The sequence below is a fragment of the Ursus arctos genome, unplaced genomic scaffold (genome assembly GCF_023065955.2).
Source record: "Ursus arctos isolate Adak ecotype North America unplaced genomic scaffold, UrsArc2.0 scaffold_7, whole genome shotgun sequence".
Classification (NCBI taxonomy): domain Eukaryota; kingdom Metazoa; phylum Chordata; class Mammalia; order Carnivora; family Ursidae; genus Ursus; species Ursus arctos.
This window is the reverse complement of record NW_026623089.1, coordinates 6,351,261-6,375,731: the sequence shown is the minus strand read 5'-3', so window position 1 is coordinate 6,375,731 and position 24,471 is coordinate 6,351,261. Positions and strand designations below refer to the sequence as shown.

Below are 24,471 nucleotides of genomic sequence, written 5' to 3'. Positions count from 1 at the left end.
CCAAATCCTTCCTTTCAAAGATGCCGAATGTGACAGATGTCAGGCATGGGTTTGGTGAGGCTTTGGTGCCTGTCTGTTCTCGGAGGAACAATCCGATTTCTCCCATGGGATGATGTTGAGACTTGGCCGTCCTCTTCTGGGCCGGCGGTGGTGTCTGTGAAGGAGGATTGCACATGCCACTCGTGGCTGATGGGAATCACGGAAGCTTAGACCAAAGTGATAAACAGCAGGAGATGACTTAGGACAGTTTTGGGATTTCTCTTTCGGGCCGAAGGAATAGCAGTGTGTTCTTGGGCAGGGAATGCCAGATGCTACCGTGGTCGCTTATAATCCCGTGAACAACGATATGACCCCGGGTGATGAGTGCACATGTTCTGTCTGCTGGGAACTCATGTCGTCCCCTACAAACGATGTGGCCAGACCGGCACCCAGGTGGAGCTGAAATAATGCTTCTTGGACCTGACCTCCTGACACTGGCTCCTATTTGGGCAGGGGGAGGGAAAGACGGGAAGAAAATGGGATGTGTGCTCTGGTGCCTGTATTGCCCAATTTGGAAACTTGCAGATCTGTTCGATTTCGACTGGGTGGGAGAATACAGCATTTGATGTGATTTTGGTTAGCCTGTGCAGAAATCACACGCTACGCCTAACAAATTCAACAATTTCATAGAGCCGTAGTCAAGCGTGTGAGTTACGATTTTATTCATTCCATTTATTCAGTGAGTCAGGCTCTGACAGGGGGTTGATTTGTTGTTTAATATTTGGGGGGGTTATTTTGGTATATTCTTAACATGTTTACTTAAATACTGCGTGTTAAATGAGATGTTTTCATTTGTTTTGATAGGTACTTATAAAGGCAACGTACAGCATTTCACACTTACACAGCGCTGAGTCCTCAACACGGCACCAGGACTCGAGAGTGACTACCCAGCATGTTTGGGAAGTGCCAGCCTCACTTTACCCAGAGAAAAGCAGGGCTTGAGCAGTGCTGCCAAGCCCCCAGACCCAGAGCCCAGCTGAAGGGGCTCTTCCCCAATCTTGGTCTCCCACTATCACACTAGGACCAAAGATTGCGGGCAGCAGTGAAGAGCCCAGAGGAGGAAATTGATTCTTCTTGCTTGTTTTATGGTTCTTAGGGTGTTACCATAACAGCATGGATTCTTCCCTGAACTCAGCAGAACATATGGGAAACCTATACTTAGCTTGTCATTTCAAGCCCTTCCTCCCCCACACCCAGCTCTCCCCCCCAGAAGTCCTCAATATGGTACCAATTCTGTAGGTTAAAAAAAAAATGTTCAATTGGATGAAGGGTCCTTTGGTCTTGACCCATGGGACAGCAGCGATGTGTCCTGAACTTTGATTGGAGTTGCAGTCGACCACTAACGCGCCGAGCGGACATCGTCCCCGGAATGGCTATCCTATCGGCCGCGGCAGGAGCAGCACAGCCACCGCATCTGAATCCGGTGCAGAGCCACCAGAAGAGAGATGGCTTCGGCCAAAGACAGCTACAGAATGTGAAAAACAAAGAGACGGCACAAGGCGATCTAAAATAGTCATAAATGTCAAAACAGACCCAATGAGAATGTGCTCCTCTGCCTAAAAATAGGGGGTGTTTCAGAGTTGGCTTCATATAGGCAATCATCACTCTGCTCTTTTAACTCGCGTATTGAAGGGTCTTAGATCTGCATTTTTATAAATGAGAAACCCAATAGCTATGCACATGCTTACAACATGCACAGGAACTGAAGCCCCCTGGAATACTTCTAGAATGGATACCAGGCAGCGTCTCTCCAAAAGAATATTACTAAGCCATCAGCTGTTCTTTTAGTGTGGAAGTCATTTCTAGGATGGCACAAGTCCAAGTCTCATTCATTAAAACAGAAGAAATCTATAAACACCTGCACGTAATTGATTAGTAAGTTGGGGTTTCTTTAACTGGCTATTTATTCCTCTGTTCAAAACAGCACACTAAAACAAAGAGCCAACAATGGCAAGTCACTGACATTGTGCCAAGTTATTAGAGACTTTTATTTTTGTAAAGTGGGTTATTGTATTTGGGGAGTCAACCTAAGTCCCTCAGGGCTCCCCTTCCATTCAAGGGCCGAGGTCCTTTTGTTCTTGGTCCACTGGACCAAGAAAAACGGTGAGGTGTGAGGTCGTTGGACATTGGTGTTTACTTTTTACGTAGAAAACAATTAAAGAGAGAAGACTGGATTTAAGGGCAAGTTATCTAATTTGTGTTTGTGTCTATGGTAAACATACCCCTCACTCTTTAATCCCAAAGAGCAGAGGCTGAGCTTCCCCCATCACCTCGTCCCTCTTCACATAATTGCAGATTTAGTTCTGCACGCCTTTTTGGTAATTTTGTGAATTTCATCCCTAGGATGTTGAATTTTGAGTCATTGCTGTCGGAGATTGTTGGTGTTTGGGCAAAGATAGGTGAGACGAGGCAGAGGTGAGGCAAGTGAGAGTTTGGCCCGAGGCAGGGTGCGGTGGGAGGGTGTGGGGGAGGTGGGGTGGAGTGGGGGGCCCTGGGAACAGACAGGGAAATGGGAGGGAATACACCTCGGGAGACCCGCATTCCTGTAAGTCAGAGAGTCAGAGACTGCTTTGCAAAGAGCTCATCACATAACCTTGTGGGTGGGGGCAGGGACCTGAGAGTCATGCCCAGGGCAATCCCCAAAAGATTTCCAAGCATTCAAGTACTTGGAATGTCTGGATGAGGCAGGGGTGCCAAGAAGCAGGACTGGACACCAGAAGCAGCTCAGATGTCATCGAATCTGCTATAAGGCACTCTATTAAAACAAGCCAAAACCAAAACAAAGCATCTCTTTGAAACTGGGAACAGGAAGGAGCCTTCACACAGTCTCCCTCAGAAAAGGAAAGGTAAATAGAAACCTCCCTGAGGACTGATTTAACGTGTATAAAATGTCACTGGGTAGTCTCTCCATTTTAGTGTGTCATTTTTAGAAACTTAATGTTAGTGACTATGAAAACAGTTTGTAAAGGCTGTGATAGGGATTAATAGGACTCTACTGTCTCCTTGCAATCTTTCTCCTAGGATCTGAAGGTCCTCAACAGGGAATTCTCCCTAAGGGGGTGCTGAGGATGAACCCAGTCCCCCGAGATGGGCAGTAATGACTATACCCTCAAAACCAACACAAAGGGTTGGGAATATTTGGTTGGCCAAACATTGTGTGCTCTTCAAGGTAAGAAACTGTTATTCACGCAACTGCCCAGATGTGAACGTGATTTAATATCACTCCCATTATTGTGTTATGTTATCAGAAAAAGGGGCTTGTCTAGGTGTAATTGTGGACCCAAGTCAATTGACCTTAAGATACGGAGTTGTCCTTCTGCCACATGAGCCCTCACCAAACACTAAATCTGTCCCGCCATGACCTTGGACGCCCCAGCCCTTCAGAACTGTGAGAAATAAAGGTCTGTTGTTAACAAGCAAATAAACAAACAAAAAAAGATATGGATATTAAACTGGGTGGGTCTGGGGCGCCTGGGTGGCTCAGTTGGTTAAGCGTCTGCCTTCAGCTCAGGTCATGAACCCAGGGTTCTGGGTCCTGGGATCGAGCCCCATGTTGGGCTCTCTGCTCTGTGGGGAGACTGTTTCTCCCTCTCCCTCTGTCTACTGCTCTCCCTGCTTGTGCTCTCTCTCTCCCCATCTAAATAAATAAAATCTTAAAAAAACAAATAAACTGGGTAGGTCTGATCTAATTGTGTGCTCCCATTAAAAACAACAAACAAACAGACTTTTCCTAATGAGAAAGATCACAAAATGTAAGAGAGAGTTAAACTCCATTGCTGGCTTTGAAGCTGGTTGAAGTGATACAGCGAGTTAAGCAGCAACTTCCAGGAGCTAAGAATGGCCCGTGGCTAAGAGCCAACGGGGAAACAGGCATCTAGGTCCTACAAGCACAAGGAACTGAGATCTGCCACAACCACACGTGTGCCCAAACCATGAGCTAATAGATGGGTGTTTTAAGCCTCTACGTTTATGGCAATTTGCTACAAGCAACAGAAAATGAACACACTGTTGTATTGTAACTATGCCAGAGAGTATCATTAGGGGAAACTGGGTGAAAGGGACACAGAACCTTTCTGTACTTTTTTTTTTTTTTTTACAATTTTTTACAAATCTATAGTTCTTTCAAACTAATTTTTTTAAAGAATTTACTTATTCATTTGAGAGAGAGAGAGAGCACAAGCAGGGGGAGCGGCAGGCAGAGGGAGAAGCTGACTCCCCGCTGAGCAGGCAGCCCGACGACGTGGGCGCTCTATCCCAGGACCTGGAGATCATGACCTGAGCCTAAGGCAGACGCTTAACCCTCTGAGCCACCCAGGGGCACCCAAGATAAATTTTTTTTAAAAGACTGATTACACATCCTTTTCAAATACCCGTAGAACATTTGCAATTATTGACCATGTGTTAAGCCACAATATTTTTTAAATTTTCAGTAAGCAGAAATTATAGATTTTAATCACTGACCACAATGCAAAAATTAGTCAATTAATAAGATATAGATGATGAAAACTAACAAAAGAATAAAGTAAAAAATATACTTCTTAATAATTCTTGGATTAAAAAAGAAAATTAGAAGCTACTTTAATATGGGTATTCTTTCCAGCTTTGTCAAAGCTTAATTGACCATATAGTTGTGGGTTCTTTTCTGGGTTTTCTATTCTGTTCCATTGATCTATGTGTCTGAGAGGGAAACCGAGAAACAGACTCTTTTTTTTTAAGATTTTATTTATTTATTTGAGAGAGAGAGAGAGAGATTACAAGCAGTGGGGAGGGGCAGAGGGAGAAGCAGACTCCCCGTTGAACAGGGAGCCCGGGACCCTGGGATCATGACCTGAGATGAAGGCAGACACTTAACTGACCGAGCCACCCAGGCGCCCCAAGAAACAGACTCTTAACTGTGGCGAACATACTGATGGTTACCAAGGGAGAGGTTGGGTGGGGGGACGGGTGAAATAGGTGATGGGGATTAAGGAGTGCACTTGTGATGAGCACCGGGTAATGTATGGAAGTGTTGAATCACTATATTATATGCCTGCAACTAATATTACACTACATGTGCACTAACTGGAATTTAAATAAAAACTTTTAAAAAAGAAAAAAAAAGTAAAAATTGATAAAAATAAAATGAACAGTATGTGGAGAAGCATGATGTATCTACAGAGTGGCCTTTGAAAGAAACAGCCTTACCTACATTCACAAGAAAACAGGAAAGGATGCAAATAATTGAGTTATGTTTTCACCTTGAGAAGCCATAAAGAAATAAAAATAAACCCAAGAACATAATACATAAACATGAAAGCGTAAATTAGTAAGATCAAAAGCAAACAACAGCAACAAAAATGTAGATTTGGTAAGGAGAACAAAGACATGTGAACAACATTTAACACGTCAAAGGACAGGACGTAACTTTAAAGATTAAAGGAATAACTAAATGAAATACCCCGAATTCAAAAATCGATATAAAACAGATGATTTCCTCTACAAATAATAGTGACCAAAGTTAGATGGGGTGCCTGGTTGGCTCGGTAGGAACAGTGTGCCACTCTTGATCTTGGGGTTGTGAGTTCAAGACCCATGGTGGGTGTAGAGATTACTAAAAAAATATAAATAAATTAATAAACGCCAAAAAAAAAGTGACCAAAATTAGAGAAAAAGAAAAAAAGAAATAGAAAATAAAGACTAATTTTCATAAAACACATTGAGAAGATGTTCAAAGATCCGTACCTGAAAACTGCACCAGGCCCAGGAGATTTCATAAAAAATTCTATAGCTATTTGCAACTTATAACATGCCGTGTCAGAACACCGTAGAAACAGATTTTAGAGGAGCTCCTGGGTGGCTCAGTTGGTTGAGCCTTAGACTAGGTTTTGGCTCAGGTCATGGTCGCCCGCTCATGAGATCAGGCCCTGTGCATTGGGCTCCGCACTCAGCTCGAAGTCTGCTTGTCCCTCTCCCACCCCCTTGGCTCTTCCCCTTCCTCCTGTGCGCGCCCAGCACACACGCTTTCTCTCTCTCTCAAATAAATAAATAAGTAAAATATTTTTAAAAAATAGATTTTAGAGGGGCCTGGGTGGCACAGTTGGTTGACCATGCAACTCTTGGTTTCAGCTCAGGTGGTGATCTCAAGGTCATGAGATCAAGCCCCACATCTGGCTCCATGCTCGGCACGGAGTCTGCTGAAGACTCTCTCTCCCTCTCCCTCTGCCCCTTCCCCCTGTGCACTCTCTCTCTAAATAAATGAATGAATCTTTTAAAACAATTCATTTTGAAGTCCCTTAAAATTTTACATATCAAATCAAGAGAATAATACATCAAAAGACTAATATCAAAGGAATAGTACACCATATCATACCCAACTAAAGTTGGTCCCTAAGAATGTGAGTCTGGATCAACATTAGGAAATCCATTAATATACTTTACTACCTTGACAGATTAATATAGAAAATTTATATGATCATCCCAATAAGTGCCAAAACATCACGTACTAAAACGTCACCCCATATATTGACAATAAGAACTACAACAAATCTTAGATTTCATAATTCACACTAAGGGGGTCCTAAGCAAGGCATGAAGTCCAGAAGCCATAAACAGAAGATTCATACATTTTACCACATGAAAGTACACACAGAACTAAAAATATGGTGTATACCACACCTAAGACGTTAATGATAGGGGAAACTGGGGGGGGGGGGGTGATGAGTGGGGAGAGAGTGGATATATGGAAACTGGGTACTTCCCATTCAGTTTTCCTATAAACCTAAAACTGCTCTAAGAAATAAAGTCTATTAATTTAAAAAATCTATATGGTCACCAAGAGGGAATAACCAACATTTGATACAAAAGCCTTAATATCTTAATATATCAAGAAATCGTGCAAATAATTGAAGAGTAAGACAAATGAATCAGTAGGAGAATTAGTGAAAGATACAGATAAACAGTTCACAGCAAGAGAAACACAAATGGCTTTTCAATAGTAACACGCACAATGAAAGAGATGCAAATTGAAATACACTACCATTTCTTAGCTAACAAATTGGTAAATACCCCAAAATTTGTTAATGCATGAGGGTGGGGAAAGAGAAGCACTCAGATCTCATATCTTGTTGGCGAAGTTGTAAGCTGGAGACAGCCCCTTTCAGAAAATTTGATCTTAAAATTTTTTAAATTTAATATAAACTAAAATTGAAACCCACATAGTCTTTGGTTGCACTAGTTTATTTTTATGAGTTTTACCATATAGAAATTGCTCGTAAACGGATGGAAATATTTATCTATAAAGGTGTTTATAGAAGGAAAAGACAGAAAACTGCATAAATGGCCATTAGAAGATTCCAGGACCATGGCACGTCCATGTAATGAAATACCAGGCAACCGTGTTTCCAAAAAAGGAAGGAGATTTAAAAGTACTGATAAGGAACAACTTCGAAACTTCAAAGATAACATTCATAAGTGTAGCAGCAGAAAAGCAACAGTAGAATGGTGTCTACCATTGGTGTTTGTGAAACGGGGGGTGTGTAAGAGAGAGAATGAAAGTATACAGACTACCTGGAAAAAGATGCATATAAAAAGTGTCAGTCAGTAGGGCTGGTGCTGGAGGAAAAAAGTGGGGCCTGCAGTCAGGGATATTAGGGAAACCATTTTTCACTGTTTAATCTCCTTTTCTTTTTCCCATGTGCACATGTTACATGGACTTCACAATATAACTTAGGGGGAGAAAAACAAGAAACAAAGAATAAGAGATCATTCTTAACTGGATGAAGATCACCTGTCTAAAACCCACAGCAATACTCAGACTTCAGAGCCACACATTAGAAGCAGCCCCGTTACGTTCAGAAATAAGGATATGCACCATCTGTGCCAATAATTCAAATTGTGCCTGATGCAATAAAAGGAGGGTGATGTATGAATGTGAAAAATGATACAAATGATCATTTTCTCAAATGATGCAATTGTCTGCATAGAAAATCCAAAAAATCCACTGAAAAATCATTAGAACTTTATTTTTATTTTTTCGGAATATTTATTATTACAAGTTTAGCCAGATGTCAAATACTAGATTCACATACAGAAATCAATAGCTTTTTTACACGTCGGTCAAAATCAACCTAAAAGTGTAACTTAAAAAAAATTCAAAATAGCCACGGAAATTCAAAATATGCAGGAATAAACATAAAAAAGAAACATGTTAGAACTACGTGAAGAAAACTATAAAACTTTACTGAAGTACATAAAACAATATTTGAATAAATGGTGAGATTCACTGTAGCATAAGGATATCAATTCTCCTATAAACTATTTTCTAAATTTGGGGAAACTTCTATCAAATTACTAGTGGATATACTTGACAAGCTTATTCTAAAATTCATCTTTAGGAAAAATATCCAAATACAAACAAGCAAGTGTTGACATTGAGTGCTGGTGACACTGGTGAGTTTATAGGAGTGCTGGTGACACTGGTGAGTTTATAGGAGCGGGATACAAAGGACCGTTGAGTAGGAAAAGGCACTCAAGTTCGCCAATAATCAGAGAAAGGTAAAATAAGAAAACAAGTAACATTTTTTGTCTTTACATATCTTAAATATCTAAAAGATAATTTGAGGGGCCCCCGGATGGCTCAGTCAGTTAACCATCCAACTCTTGATTTCAGCTCAGGTCATGATCTCAGGGTTGTGAGATCGAACCCTGCAGAGAGAGAGAGAGAACCTTAAGCAGGCTCCATGCTCAGCTTAAGATTCTCTCTCTCTCTCTCTGTCCCTCCCCACTCTCTCTAAACAAATAAACAAACAAATAAATAAAATAAAATAAAATAAAATAAAATAAAATAAAATAAAAGATAATTTGAGGGGGAGAAACTGAAATGTACAGATACCGTTGGTAGGAGTTTAACGGGCCCAGTCTCTAAGGTAATTCGGGAGTATTTATTAAAACCTTAACTGTGCATACCATCCCATCTAGCACTAAGAGGATAACTTTTCAGATTTGACTCCAGAGGCGCATATAAACATGCACCCAAAGAGGTCGAGCAAAATGTTCGTGTAGCACCAGGTCTGAGAAGCAAAAAGTCGAAGCAATTCAAATGCTCACTAATAAGGTACTTTGTAAAAACGTGGTGCATCCGTTTTAGGGAATACAGTGCAGCAGCTGAAAAAGCAAACCAGTCTATTCATACTGACATCGTAAGAACTCCCAAGATACATTGTTAGATATCAAAAGAAAGTTATAGAGCACCGTGCTGTATAACAGTTTATGTTCAAAATGCATATGGAGTTATACATATGTATGCGATTACAAGTGCACAGAATAAAAACAAACGTTAACTTACTTCTGGGGACAGGACAGGGATTAGAGACGTGATGAAATCAAGGGGAACTCCTGCTACCTCTGAATTGTTTGAACTTTCAGAATGAAAATGCAATCACATATCAATTACATAATTTTTTAAACTTCCCCCAAAGGTAGTGTGGCAATTTTAAAGTTCATTTAAATACATTTTCATTTAAAGCACTTTCGTTTAAAGTGTGTATATCTTCACATATCTTTATTTTATAAGGACTGGAATGTTTTTCAACCTTATTAAAAAACAGAAATATTTTAAATGTGGGGGTGGTAACAAACTGTAGCTTTTCTAGTTTCTCAATATAAAGACTTTAATCTCTGTGTTATCACTGCAAGAATACTTCACCTCAGCACTAAGGCATATACAATGTCTAATCTCTAATTTAAACAAATCCTATGTCAACTAGTAGGGCTGAACCAGAAAATGTGTACTTTTAGAATATTCAGTGCAATACCAATATTACAAAACTCATCAATAACCTTCTGGAAGGATTAGGGCTCCAGTGAAGAACCAACCTTTCTGTCAATAGCAAACCTTACTTTTGGATTCTTTTTCAAAAACTCTGTATAGCTTCTCTGAGGAATAAATTTAAAAGAGTTCCATATCTCATTATAACGTCTTGGGAAGCGTCTGAAAATTGGGACCACCACAACTTCTTGATAGACATATGATATTTGGTTATTTGAAAAGCCATCAAGACAAGATGGAACATAGTCACACGCCCAGAGATTGAAATTTCTTGAAACATGTTGCCTTTTCTCTGGGGAGATCTTCCTACGTCCCAGGCCCTGTGGAAGAATTATAAGATTAGGAGAAAAATATTCAAGGTCACAGAGTTCTGAGGTCTTTAGTAAAACCAGCTACATGACATCCTACATCTTAATGCACAATATGGCAACCACTACAAGAGGTATCCTTTACTGACTTGCTAAAGGCTGTACATCAACACTCCGAGTATGCCGGTGGCATTTTGTTATTATTCTTGTGGTCTTCCACTTCCATCAACAGGACTGGTCTTCTAGAGACATAGAAGGTAGAACTAGAGAAACCACAGCTGGAAACAGCCTATTAGCCAGCCTGGACTCCCAGGCACCCTGGGCAGGTTCTTTGCACCTACGTGGCACCTCAGTGAATCTGCCACTGGCTGCATCCCAGCATTCAATGGGATAGACCGTTCTCCTTCTAAGAAGTCCACAGAGGCTAGATTCTTTCCTGTGAAGGAAGCAACACCTTTGGGGATCTGCCCACAGGCTTCCTCATTAACTCTCAGGACTTCACACATGAAGAATTTTGTGCTTTTGATCTGATCATAATTAGAAGACAACACTATGCTTAGACAAAAGACTAGGAGAAAAGACTACGAGATGTTAGATTACACAGACTTTACATTACAGATCGTCCTGGACGCACAATGGACTGACATCTGACAATTCCAGGGTAAGTTGAAAAAAATCGCAAGTGAGGGACTGTCTGTAGCAAAGTGACTTTGTCTTTTCATAAAAACCAGTATCATTCAGAGTGGCAGCAGGTGGCACATTCCAGTTAGAGTAATTTGAAGAGAGTTTAGTAAAGGTACTCTTTGTGGGGAACCCCGTGGGGACAGTGCAGAGGCTCCAAGTCTAAGGGGCTTGAGGAAGAATGTAGTCCCACAGATCAGCCCCTGGTGCCAAGGCAGAGAGAAAGAGGGTGACTGGCCCTGGAGGCACAAAAGGAACATGCTGCCCAAGCACCTTTCTAAAAATGTACTTGTAGATACTCCAGAAAAAAATAAAAAACCAGGTAAAAGGAAAAGACAAAATGAATAGGGAAAGAGCTACGAGGAAAGGAACAAGCAAAGCTTATAATTAAGTCTACTTACTTGCTGATAATGTGACTATGAAATATATTGAAACTTCAAGTAAGAATCCACAAAAAGAAAAGAAGGGAGGGGAGAGAGAAAGAGAGAGAGAGAGGGAGGGAGGGAGGGAGAGGGAAGAAGGGAGAGAGCGAAATCTGGAACTGAAATCCTAGCATTTCAACTTGACTGCTTTGAACCCCAGGAGGTGCCACTTAACGTTATCCAATGAAAATGGCATCTTCATGACTTGGGAAAGCATATCCTGGCCCCCAGCACAAGAACACTTAGAGAGGAAAGTGAGGGAGGTCAGTACACTGAAGGCTTGCCTTATTCTTAGGAGAAAAGCTATAGATATTAAATTGTATAGTCATAGAGTAATAGAGTGCCAATGTATTTCCTAAATATTTATATTTAAGGGTAACCACTAGTAGACAAGAGAAGTCAGAGTGAGCAAACAAATTCAAACTAGCAAAGTCAGGAGAGGGAGGGGAAAAAAAGAAACAATATGGGAGCATGGTAAATAGGAAACAAAAGGAAGTAACAGAAATAAAACCCAAAACACAAATTATCATAACAATGTGAATGGGTGAAATTCTTATACAAAGAAACAATGACTCTTGGATTTTTTTAAAACCATGCTCTATTTTATTTATGATTAAAAAAGAAGAAAACCAACACAAAATGACTAAAAAGTATAAAGACAAAGGAATAAACCATAATAAAAGTAATGAATGTTATCAGAAAGAAAATAAGTGGCAAAGCTGATATTGCAATCTAAAATTCATGGCTAAAGAACACTAAAGTATGTAAAGAGAGATACTTTATTTTGATAAATAATAAAAGCCACCAAGAAAATAAAACACTCATGAATTTTTATGCAGAAAGATATAGCATTAAACTATATAAGGCAAAAAGAATTTAGAAACTCAAGAATAATCTTAGAAGGGGAAGTTGACAGATAAAGACAAAAACTAAGAAAACAATATGAAGTATTTGAATAACATAATTAAGAGCTTAATTAATAAAATAAAGAACTTTGTAATCAACAGATGGGGAATATCTGTTCTTTTTAAACACCCATGAAATACTTGTTAAAATTAATCATGTATAAGATAACAAAGATAATCTTTATTATTCAAAATCCATATTTTATAAAAATATAACCCATTGAACTAGATATTAGCGATGAAAGATAATCTCGAAAAATTCTAACCATGTAGAAAATTCAAAACATTCTTCTAAACTATTTTTACAATCAAAAATTAAATCATAGACTATTTGAAAGCAAATAACAGTGAAACTTCAGTTAGAAAAACCATTGGGATGTAGCCAAAGCAATAATCCGAGGAATATTCATAGTTTTGATAAGTTAATTAACAAAACCACTTGCAAGTATATGAACTAAACATGCAACCAAAAAAGATTATCTTTATTTTAGGAGTTGTTACACCAATAAATTTGAAAAGAAATAGATAAATTTTAGGTAAACACATATCAGCAAAATCTACACGAGAAGAAATCAATTGAATAGATTAATAATCAATGGGGAAATTAAAAGGGTAAAACAGTAAAAAAAAAAAAAACTTACTTAAAAAAAATTTTTTTAATCCAAATAATTCTATAGGCAAATTCTATCTAAACCTAACCTCATTAAACTGAAAGTTCACACCTTATGTAAACTATTCCTAAATGTAGAGAAAGTTGGAAATTTTCCAGTGTTTTCTATGAGACTAACGTAGCTCTGGCAAAATATTTGTGTTACAATCCTGTGTATCGCATTAACAAGATACACACTTATACGTGTATGTTTGCATGTGAATTGCAAAGACTCTCCAATCTTACCCACCACACCATTATTTGTGAGGCATCAAGGTGGCTTTGTGAGGAGGAAAAGAAAGAGTGTAATTTTTTTTTTAATTTTATTTAATTCTGTACTGTTTGAAAGTTGTAAAGGACATATGTTACTTTGATAATTTAGTAAAACGATTTTAAGCATTCCATGTAGAGAGGCAGGCAGAGTGGGTATTCTAGATCTGTATTCAACACTCTGCTAAAGGGGCAAACCAGAATTTTTATTTATTTATTTTTATTTTTTATTTTATTTATTTTTATGATGATGATGATGATGATGTTAGTCACCATACAGTACATTCTTAGTTTTTGATGTAGAGTTCCATGATTCATTGTTTGCGGATAACACCCAGTGCTCCATGCGATACGTGCCCTCCTTACGACCCATCACCGGCCTATCCCATTCCCCCACCCCCTCCCCTCTGAAGCCCTCAGTTTGTTTCCCAGAGTCCATAGTCTCTCATGCAAACCAGAATTTTTAGGTTAAACGACTTCAATTTAGCTTAGCTGTGGTAGCCTAGAGGAAAGAGTAACTTTGGGCAAGTTGTTTAGCTTCCCTGTTATCAGGTTCCCCATCTCTAAACTGGGGACAGTAAGAGTAATTAGCCAGCAGTGTTGTCATGAGAATTAAATGAGTATGAGATGCTGGCATATGGCAAATGCTTAATAAATGGTGGGCGACACGTACGGCATCATCGTCGTCACCATGGACGTTCAGATTTGGTAAGGGTTCTCAGAGATCGCCCGATCCACCCCCTACCTCAGATATATTAACCCTGCCCTGTCCAGTTTGATAACCCCCGGCCACATGCACACTTCAAATGTGGGTCTTGCAAATGGAGGGGTACCACTCAGGATTTTAAAGACCTAGTTTAGGGAATGTAAACTATCTCAGAAATAATGTTTATATTGATGACATGTTGAATCGATAAACTGGGAAGTTTTCGAGTTAAACAAAATGTATCATTAAAAATTAATTTCACTCTTTTTACCTCACGTGGCTACTAGAAATTTAAAATTACGTACGCAGCTCACTACATTTCCATGGCACAGTGCTGTGTTAACCGCCACGAACAAGGGCTATCAGACTCTACTTTCTCCACTCAGGGCAACTCACCGCCTCTGGGGAAAGACAGCTCCAGTGACTGGGAAGTCCTTTGTATTATGTAAGCCCCCTTCCTCCGACCTCTCCTTGTGGGGTATGGTTCTGCCCACCAGAAACACATAGGCAACCCCTCCTTCCCATTCTAGATCTTCACAAGAAATCTCATGAACGAGACAGTTTAGGAGAAGGAAGGCACTTTGAGAAGCAGGAAGTGCACACAAACATAGGCAGAATGACTATGCCCGCTGGTGCAGAAAGTTCCATGGAACTTTGAGAGGTTCATGCATTTTTTTTAACCTGTTATGAGGCATTCATTTTGACCTGGTTCCAGCTTTGAGGAAAGACCTCTCCCTTCACCGTGCCTCCCAGGGCCGTTCCCAGTTTGACTAGTAACGTGGAGAGAAATACTCACAGAGTCCAGGTAGCATCCAGAGCTCTGAAAGCTGTGCCGATTGTCGTGCACGGAGAAGGGGAAGCTGTTATTTACTGCTTGCTGGAAAAGATCGAGGAAGGAGATGAAAAGACACACATCAGAAGCCCAACGTGCTTTCAGCACCGACATACTGTAGCATGGATGGAACACAGAGGAGGCAAAGGGGCCCCTAACTAAGAATGAAACCCATTGCCGGAAAGGAGCAAACTGCACAGGACAGCGAGGTTGTGGCCGTGCACCCCAACTCGAGGTTTTAAAACTCGACCTTACTGGGGACCTTGCAGAAAATCCTAAGAATTCTCTCTCAAAACACCTTCTTTGGAGGCAAAGAAGGAAAAGTGCATAGGTTCATGGAATTGAAAGCTGGTAAGGACTTTTGAGGCCATCAAGACCAAACTTCTTCTGACCAATAAGGATCCTGGCAGACCAGAGCCGTGGCCCAAATATGATCCTGAGTTAGCGAAGGGCGAGGTCCACACCTGCTTCTCCTTCAGCCCACTTCCTGCCCCTGCAGTTGCTCACGACTCGGAGGCAGAATGTGCCTGCAAATGATCTGGGAGCTCTGACCAAAGGTGCTGTTCCTTGTCCACAGATGAGCCTACCTTGATTGTCTGGACCACGAGCTAATTCCTTCTAGAGAGCAGGGGTGTCACAGTGACCAGGACATGCAGTGGGACGCTACCAGTATTTACGGAGCCAGGGATGACAAAAGAGCAGCTCCTCCCAAAGAAGAAGGGGCTGGCCAGAAATGCCAGGGGGGCTGCCTCCCATGGAGAGCCACAGGGACGGGTGCCCCGGGCTGGCGCTCTGGACTCACCTTCTCCCGAGCTTTGTAGATCGGCGGTAGCTTCCCCTCCACTTGCCAAGACGAATGTGGACGGTGGGGCTCCTTTAACATGGCACTTGTGCTGGATTCTGGTGTCTTCTGTGTTAGTCCAATCTGAGGAAACTGGGAAACCAGCACACGCGTGATTAAAACCAGACCAACTGTATCTCAAAGCCAAGGATCGGGGCTTCCTCCGTAATGTGATTAAAACGCCATTTGGGTGCTTCTGGTGTGCGATGGAAATGGCATCAGTTTTGTAATTTTCAAGTATTCTTTCCAAGACAAAAAACATTGTAATGGCCCCAGGCCACCCCTGCCAGCTGTTTCCAGTTACCGGGGCCACCCCCACTGCGCCCGCGCCTGGAAAAGCCTGGAAACACTTCCGCCCTGGTAAGGGGGTGTGCCTGTGCTCTGAGGGGAGAGAAGTGGGTTGAGATCTTCCTTCCGGTCAGGGGGCTCCCCACAGGGCGGTTAAGGATCCTGCCCATGTTCACAGGAGGGAGCCAGCCCCCTGCAGGAGGGAGAAGGCTCGAAAACACAGCTGAGTCTCCACCAAGACGGTAGAATGGGAGGGGGCAGAGAAAATCCATGAGGAAAAACTGGGGGATAGGACACAAAGCATAATAATAAAGATTATTTGGGGAGGCTGTTGGTATCTCCCCATGAACAGCGGGGAAGGAACTAGGCCTGGGCAGAGGGAAAGGTCCCAAGAAGGGCCTCAGCCACCCCACAGAGAGCTCTGGGCCTGGGAGGACTTCTCAGAACTGTACTGAGTGAGGTGAGGGGCCGGGGCCTTGTGCTCCCTCGTGGATCGGTCACCGGGTGTGGGTTGCTCTAGGAAGAGGGGGTGACCTCACAGACGCCGGAGCACGGAGGCCTTCCGACTGGGGAAGAACCGTAATTCACGGGTTGGGTCACAGACCATAGATTCAAAAGTTCTGAATCCAGGCCTGGCTTTCTCTCTTGAGGTGAGCCTGGTGCAAGACACTGAACATTGCTAAGCCCCAATCTCTTTATCTGTAAAATGGGAATAATAATACTTATTCGACAGGGTCGATGTGATTCAAAGGGAAAATGCAAACACCGGGAGTGCTCTCTACCAGCTGGCAGGTTCCAGTTTTGCTCACAGCTGTCCCCTCCGTGATCCCCAAACCCACTGCCACTGCTCAGGCCACTGCTCCTTCCTTTCTGCTGGATTACAAGGAATTTGGCCCACACTGTTTGCTCCCTCGTCCCTTCTCACGTCACCGGGTAACTGTGAACTCAGGTAGCTTCTGTCCACTTCCTGCACGGAGTCTGTTCAGTATGTTACTGTTTATGTAAAAAGGTGGGGAGGTTACATCCTACGTGTTGTACGCCTGGTGGGGTGTCCTCCGCGGCAGTGAGAATGGGCTAGGTGACACATGGCCACGTGCCATCATTTAAACACAGTGCCGAGCAGAAAGGAGAAAACCAGAATGAGATCTATACCCAAGGCCATTTCTGTATATAAAGGATCCACGCACACAAGACAATACCTGACTTGCAGAACACATCCGAATGAAAGAACTCCCAGTAAGCACTTGTGAATGACTGCAGGAATGGGGGTCAGGGCAGTGAAACCACCACAAGCCAGTGCCCGGCCAGTACCCCAGCCAGCACCCGCCCAGAACCCCAACCAGCACCCACCCAGGACCCCAACCAGCACCTGCCTGGGACCTCAACCAGCGCCTGCCTGGGACCCCAACCAGCACCTGGCCAGTGCCCCAGCCAGTGCCGGGCCAGCACCCCAACCAGCACCCGGCCAGCACCCAACCAGCCAGGAGCCTGCAGCCCAGGCAGCACCCCAACCATCGTTTCAACTAGCCCCTAGGCTCTCCGGGGGACCTGGAGGAGGAGGGAGGGAGAAGGGAGCCAGGAAGGAGGAAGACCTTCTTCTCACCATCATGTTCCACTGTTTAATGTTTCTTAACTAAGTGCATCCATTACATTTTCTTTTTTTCCACAACAAAAATAATTTTATTTGTTTCTGATTACAGTTGTAATACATACTCATGGTTTTGAAAAATTCAAACATAAAAACAGAAGAAAGTTAAATTCCCCTGAACTCATTGGTGACCCTCTTTTTCATACAGCCCTGTGGGAATGTACACCCATGTATGTGTGTATATATATATGGTTAATTTTGCATACATAGGGTCATATTATGCATGTGGTTTCTAAACATCAAGTATGCCTATTTATTTAAGAGGAACTTTTGATTACTTTCTCCCTCCCCTTTTGTCACCCCAGATGACAATATTCACGGCTGAGTGCTCACACGCAAACACGTAGCCTGCGGAAGGGGCTTCGATTGCTTTACAAAAATTGGACTGTAGGATGCATACTGCTCTCTTTGCTTTCCCACATAACAAGGTACTCTAGACATTTTCCCGAGCCAAACTATATATTTCCAACTCATTCTGTTATATCTTTTAATGTCCTAAAACAATTCTTTTTCCAAAGTAAATATAAAAAAGTACAAAGAGCCTCCAGATCTATAACCTTTCCTTTCTCCCTTCCTCCAGTCTGGCTGTGCCAACACTCCCATCCGGGCAGATACGAAAAGTCAGGCGGGGGTGGGAGTCATTCTAGCGTCGGGAATGATCCCTCTCCCCAGCTAAATGACAACTGACTTGAGTTCATTGGTATGCTGGAAGTCTAAGGACTAAATCACTAGGGTAAAAAAAAAGTCTCTAGCATTTTAATTTCACTCTTTTAAAATATATATTTAATGGTGATAACATGATAGCTGTGAAATAAACCCTTCTGTTGGATATTGTAACCATGAAATATAGCTTTTTAACTAGTTGGCGGTGAAATTTTTGCTGCATTCAATCACACAATGACTGCAATATTAAACAGGAGGGTGAAAGTGTATGGAAAAAGCCTGTCCTCCCCGGCAACAGCCAGATTACAACCAGCAAGGTCAACTGCAAAATGACTGTCACCTTTAATGTGGCAATTACTGTCCTCCCCAATGGGCTGCTGCTGACTCAAAGCCAACGATTTCTTTCATTTTCCCAACTGGTCTGCAAGTTACTTCGGGAAACTTCATGATCAGCATTATTCTTCTTAAGCTCTGAGGTGCTGGCAGCAGAAGGGACCCACCCCAAATGCTCAAGTCAGACTTTGGGAGGTAATGCCTCTCCACCTGAGCCCGGCCCCCCGGCACTGTCCTGGGATCACAATAGGAAAGGAAATGCTCTTTCCTCCTTTCTCCCATGGAACAGAACCCTGACTTTGTTTGAGGTGGCCATGTGGCTGCTTAAAAATATACCTCCCCAAACTCCCTGGCAGTGAAATTGGCCATGTGACCCAAAGAGATCAAAGCCGAAATCTGCAGGGCGGGGCTCCCAGGATAGCTTTGTTTTCCCCCATGAAAAGGGACTGAATTAGCCAACAGATGCCTTCTTTTTGTCCTTTGACTTCCCCCTCATTTACCCGCCTGAGTTGAACGGCTCCATACCGAGGATGACACAACAGAGGACGAAAAAGGACCTGATGAGCTCCGAGAGCATCTGTCCCAGCCCTGAACCGCCTCCTTCCAAATTTATTGTTGCTTGGGAAATACAAACCCTTATTTGGTTCACTGTAGTCAGCTTTTTATGATACTTGGTCAAACACAATCGTCGTTGATCTTGTAGGTGATAGAAAGAGGGGAAGCTACTTAATCTGAGAAACTTGCATTTTTCTCTTCAAGACTGACTTATGTTATGTAGTTCATCCTATTTCCCATTTTACTTTGGCTGCCAGGAATCTCAGAGTCAAATCCGATGATATTATATAAATAGCAGTCGTGTAAGCCATATGGCTGGTGTATGTTACATATCTTCCCCGTCTCAGCCTTTTATTCTTAAATATATTCAAACTGATTCTGAATCTTTATTTTTTTATGCTTTCCTGCTTTATTGTGAATATTTTCCATACATTACTGTAAATCTTTGAGGAATGAACAGGGTATATAAGAAAAAATGTAGATGTATAATATTAATATACAGAATAGTTAACAAGTACGGAGTGGGTACTCTGTTTGCATGCATCATACTAAGCTCTCTGGATGGTCTCATTGATCTGCACAATAGCCCCATAACCTTGGTACGCTATGCTCCCATTTAACAGACAAAGAAACTATGATTTCAGAGTAAGCTGCTAAGCCAAGATCACATCCAGAGGGTAAAGTTAGTTTGTTTGGTTTTTTTTAAGATTTTATTTATTTTTTCTGAGAGAGACAGAGAAAAAGAGACTGCACAAGCAGAGGGAGGGGCAGAGGGAGAGGGAGAGAGAGAAATTCCAGCAGACTCTGCACTAAGCATGGAGCCTGACTCGGGGATCGATCTCACCACCCCTGAGCCAAAACCAAGAGCCAGACACTTAACCAACTGAGCCACCCAGGAACCCCATAAAGTTAGTTTTTTAAAGCCTTCGGACTGAAATGTTCCAAGGTGTTTTCTATTTTTCCTTTTCTTTTTAAACAAACAAAAAGTGTTAACTCTTCCATGTAATACTGGTCTGATACAATCAGTAAATAAAAAGACAAAGATCCCAGCCCCCACGGAGTTTATATTCTAGGAGGGGAGAGAAACAGCATACATAACATAGTCGATTATAGAGTATGCTGCAAGGTAGACGTTATAAAAAAAGAAAAAGAGCACACAGCAATGACTGCCTCATGAGCACTCACAAGAGCTCTGAGTGTTTTACACACACGATTTGTTTCATTTAATCCTCCCAAGGGCGCTATGAGAGTCCCATTTCACAGGTGAAGGAACGGAGGTTAGGTAAGTGATTTGTCAAAAGAGATGCCACGGGAAGTGGCAGCAGTGGGATCTAGAGTCAGTTCTGTGACCTTGACCACACCCATGTGGCCTAAGAAAGGCCAGAGAAGCCACCGTCTTTCTCACCCATCTTCCATCCTTGTCCAAAGCTGGGTTGAAGCGTCTCCCTTTGGCCATTTTCTGCAGGAAGCTGAAGGTGGCTGAGGTTGGCTCAATAACCTCCCCACTGCCTCGGAAACTCTGTGCATCTGCAAGACACTCCTCCTCCTTGCTCTTGACCATCAGCCTCTACCAGGAGGGGAGGTGCAGGGGGACCCACCGTTGCCATAGCATCAGAGCCGCCATCACAATGGGGGAGGACTGTGGGTCTTCTAAGCCCTCAGAGGGTTCCTGAGCAGGGTCCTTGCACCTGCTCTTCCCCAAGGTGCGATGTGGAGAGCCAGCGGGTCCCAGCTGAGGAACCCCTTTAACAGGTCAGACAAGTGGGGACAAGACAGCCTGGAGATAATGGAAAAATTTTGTACCCTCTAAATCCTTGAACTGGTGACATTTGAGTTGCATGTCCCCATGGTAACCATCTGTCCCAACTTTTAGTTTTCAGAGAAGTGAATTGAATCCGGGCAGGAGATGACCTTCTCATCCTCGGTGGGATTGTGACACTCAGGCCCCAGGGCTTCCTCCGTGTCCCAACTCAGACTCTCTGTCCTGACGGCACCTGCTGCTGGCTCACCTTACTGCACGCCACTGGGGCCACAAGAAGCAACAATCGTGAGCAATCATGAGACGCCAGGTGCTGTGCTGAGCCAAAAACTTTCATGTGTTTTTATCTTATTTATGCTCCACGACAACCTTTAGTATTTACAAATGAGGAAACAAGGGTCACGCAGCCAATGGAGCTGGCGCTGGGTCATGGGACGGCTCCAGAGCTCACGAGCCTTCCCGAGGGCCCGCTGGCCTCCCCGGGGTGCACAGCCTGCTCCCGAGAGCTGGCCTTTCTCTCCGAGCCTGGATACCCAAATTTACCTCTTCCACTCAGCAATGTGATTTCTGCTTCTCTTGCTTTCTCGTTTTTTAAATGCTCTATCTTGACAATCCTCTTGGCTATTCTATGAAATAATAAGAGTAAATATCTATAGGAGAATCTGTCCAGCGTCATCTCATCTCCTAATCACCAAACCGGGCATTCACACAAGACTTTCCGTGTCGGTGACATGGGACCTCTCTCTCTGGCCAGCGCTGGTGGTCCAGAGAGGTGGGCTCCTGGTTGTGAGGCCTGGGGGGGCACAGTTCTCTCATGGCCACGAGGCCAGAGTTCTGCAGTAGGGGTGGAGGGCAGCGTCCTCCTGTGCAGGGGAGCAGCTGTACCAGCTCCAGACAGACAGCCCTGCTGTGCGGGGAGAACGCAGGCTGCCGGGGTTTCTGCTACCGGCCCACCGGCCCTCAGGTGAGGTTCCCAACACTTCTCACCACTCTGCCAGCTGTCCTCCTCGTGGCCCCAAGGCAGCATCTGTGCTCCAGGCAGCAGGGTGGAGAAAGGGCGCATCCCAGAGTGGGGGACCGGACCTGTCCTGGCTCCTGGGTTCATGGCAAGCTCTCCTTGCTGGCTCGGCTGCTTCTTTCTAAGGACGGTTTCCACCTGCTGCCGTGCCACACTTCGTCCTGTGAGCCACACCTTGGTCCCGCGGTCACCTCTCAGTCTAAGAGAGGCTCCAAAATAGGCTTGGTCCTGGTGGGGTCTTCTCCGGCTAAGGTTCCATCACCATGAAAGAGACAGAGCAAACATCAAGAACAACCAGAAGCCTCCACCGCCCTGACGGGTGTGGAACGCCCTCTTATCTGTAGTCTGAATTGCCCTGACTTCTAGCAAGCTCGAGCAGAAGGCGATGAGCTGACTACTTCTCAGCATTGTGGTGATAAAGGAAGTAGACCCCAACAAAGCACTTTGTAAACTGTAAGGTACTTTGCAAAAATAAGGAAGGCCACGTGTGAAAAGCACGTCAGTGTTGACTAAGTACTTTCCTAGTCACTATTCATTGTTGCCTATGACTTTCACCACACCCCCAAGAGATGTGCTGGTCATTTGCCTGCCGTATGCCTGCCCCGCGCCAAATGATTCCCCACCCAACCCCACCCCATTCTATGCCCAGCCCGGTTTGTAGGGGTGTTTGCCAATTTCCATGGTATAAGTACTTCTACTGTGGTTTTTAAGTTAACACCACTGAACATGGAGTTGGGAAAACACGAACACACAGGCTCTAGGCTCCCGCTGGGTCAAAGGATTGCTCTCCCGGGCTCCCTCCCTTCCAGGCCACACTTTGGAAGGAGCTGTGTTGTTCCATCTACAGCCACCACTCCGGTCAGTCTGGCGGCCCCTCTCCCACAGCGGCCGCTCTTGCTGTCAACAGCGACCTCACCCCACCCCTTTGGCCTGGGGGTGGGCAAGGCTTTTGGCTCTCACCGGTCTTTGTCAGCCCCTGAATCTTGGCCCCGTCTCTAGAAGGAGATCCTTGTTAGACTGTCTTTTGTCTTGGAGTGGGCCATCTGGTTCCTGCGGGGACACAGACGGGGGCCTACACAGGCATTCGCAATGACCTCCACTTACAGAAGAGGAGACTGAGTCTCAGACAAGTGGAGGGACTCCCTGCAGTCACACAGCTAATATGTGGCAGAGCCTGAACTAGACCCCGAATGTCCTGAGGCCAAGTTCAATGCCAGCATGTGCTCACTCAGCTGCTCTTCCCCGACTCCGCCAAATTATGAAGCAGTGACTTCGAGGAGGATTGCTTTAATTCCCTTTCTTTAATTTGCATAAAACAAGGCCCATCTAAATGCCTACCCTTCTGGCCACAGTCCCTCTCTCTGGTGACCTCTGGGGGTCAAGGCCAAACTATTGACAGCACGTGCTGCCTGTGGCCCAGGGCAGGGGAAGCCAAGCCAGGCAGCACTGCGCACAGGATGGAGGAAAAGGGGAGACACTAGTGCAGAATGTGCTCCTCCCACACCCCGAAACTGAAAGGAAAGCAAGAAGGACAGGGGGTCAAAGACTTCGAGTTTAAAAGCCTAGAACCAGGGCCATTTCCAGCCCTGTGTTTCACGTGCATTCACTTTGTCTCCACCAATGGAGCAGAAAATTTTTTAGAACTGAAATCTCATTTTTAAATATACTTTGCATCTCCTCCGAGTCTTCTGTCATCCGTTCTGTTAAACAAGGACTATGATCGCTGGTTAAGGTGTGTTTCAATTTTTCCCCTTTGAACGATTGCTTAAAATTCTAACAAATTTGTCCAAGGAAATCAAAACTGAATAAAGAACACCTGCCAGGAAAAATAAAATTCCATTTTTCTTCAGCTAGGATTTCTCAGTCAGAGATTGGGGGAGGGCTGCTCCTTGTCGGTGGTGGTATTATTATTTGTAGAGATTAGAATTACCGGGCTGAACTTTGTGACCCTCCCCAGTTTGTACACAAGTCCTGGAGCGTTCAGGGCGCCCAAATCACGGGGGCTGAGGTCAGTGGAGGTCCACACTCCGTCCTGGCCTGTGCTCTGCCCGTGCTGGGCCCCTGCTTGGAACGCAGTGGCCAAGACAGCATGTTAGACACGGTCCATGCAGGTGTTCGTGAGCGTGTGACACTGTTTATTCCCTCAGTCAACAAAGATTTACCAGACATCCACTATATGCCCGTCCTGTTTTCAAATCGCACCAAGGCAATCACCAAAATCAGTCTTTGGAAATAGGAAATCACGAATTTACCCATTTGTCCAAGGATTAGTACCCCCGGTTACTGATTAACCAACAACTATTGTCAGTGAATTGTCCACATTTACAGCAAATTGCTTTGCCCAATGGTTGTTTTTTTTTTTTTTAACTTAACAGTTGTTGTGTACTTTGACTTTTAGATCTTGCACATCTGAAGCGTTAAGGAGTTTGGGAAAGGTAGATGTGTCTCTCTCCCATGCATTTCTAGCACAGTATGCCATTCCCTGTTAATTAATGACGTGCTATCTTTTGCGGGAGAGAAAGTGGTGGGATTATGGGCGCTCTGCAGGCATGCTTTCCCACACACGTGTCTGTCCGTGCCCACCTGTGACGCCCCCACAAATGCTCAGACCTGCACACACACACGTGCTTCCAGTTGTCATTCTGCCAAACGAATGTTTCATCTTCGTGTTGACGTCCACAAACCCTGGACAACTTAACTTCCATCTGCGTGTAAAATGTTGAACACTGAGAAATTCTCAGGCATCTGA

The 24,471-nt window shown here is 43.7% G+C and overlaps 1 protein-coding gene across 1 annotated transcript; it reads right to left on the bottom strand.

Moving 5' to 3' along the window:
• Nucleotides 1-9,867: 9,867 nt before the first annotated feature.
• On the bottom strand, nucleotides 9,868-20,401 carry TEX36 (testis expressed 36). The gene is made up of 4 exons (XM_026493672.2): nucleotides 20,351-20,401; nucleotides 15,420-15,551; nucleotides 14,582-14,662; nucleotides 9,868-10,164 (listed from the first exon to the last, which is right to left on the bottom strand). The coding sequence occupies exons 1-4, from the start codon at nucleotides 20,399-20,401 to the stop codon at nucleotides 9,868-9,870; spliced, it is 561 nt and encodes a 186-aa protein (XP_026349457.1).
• Nucleotides 20,402-24,471: the final 4,070 nt, after the last annotated feature.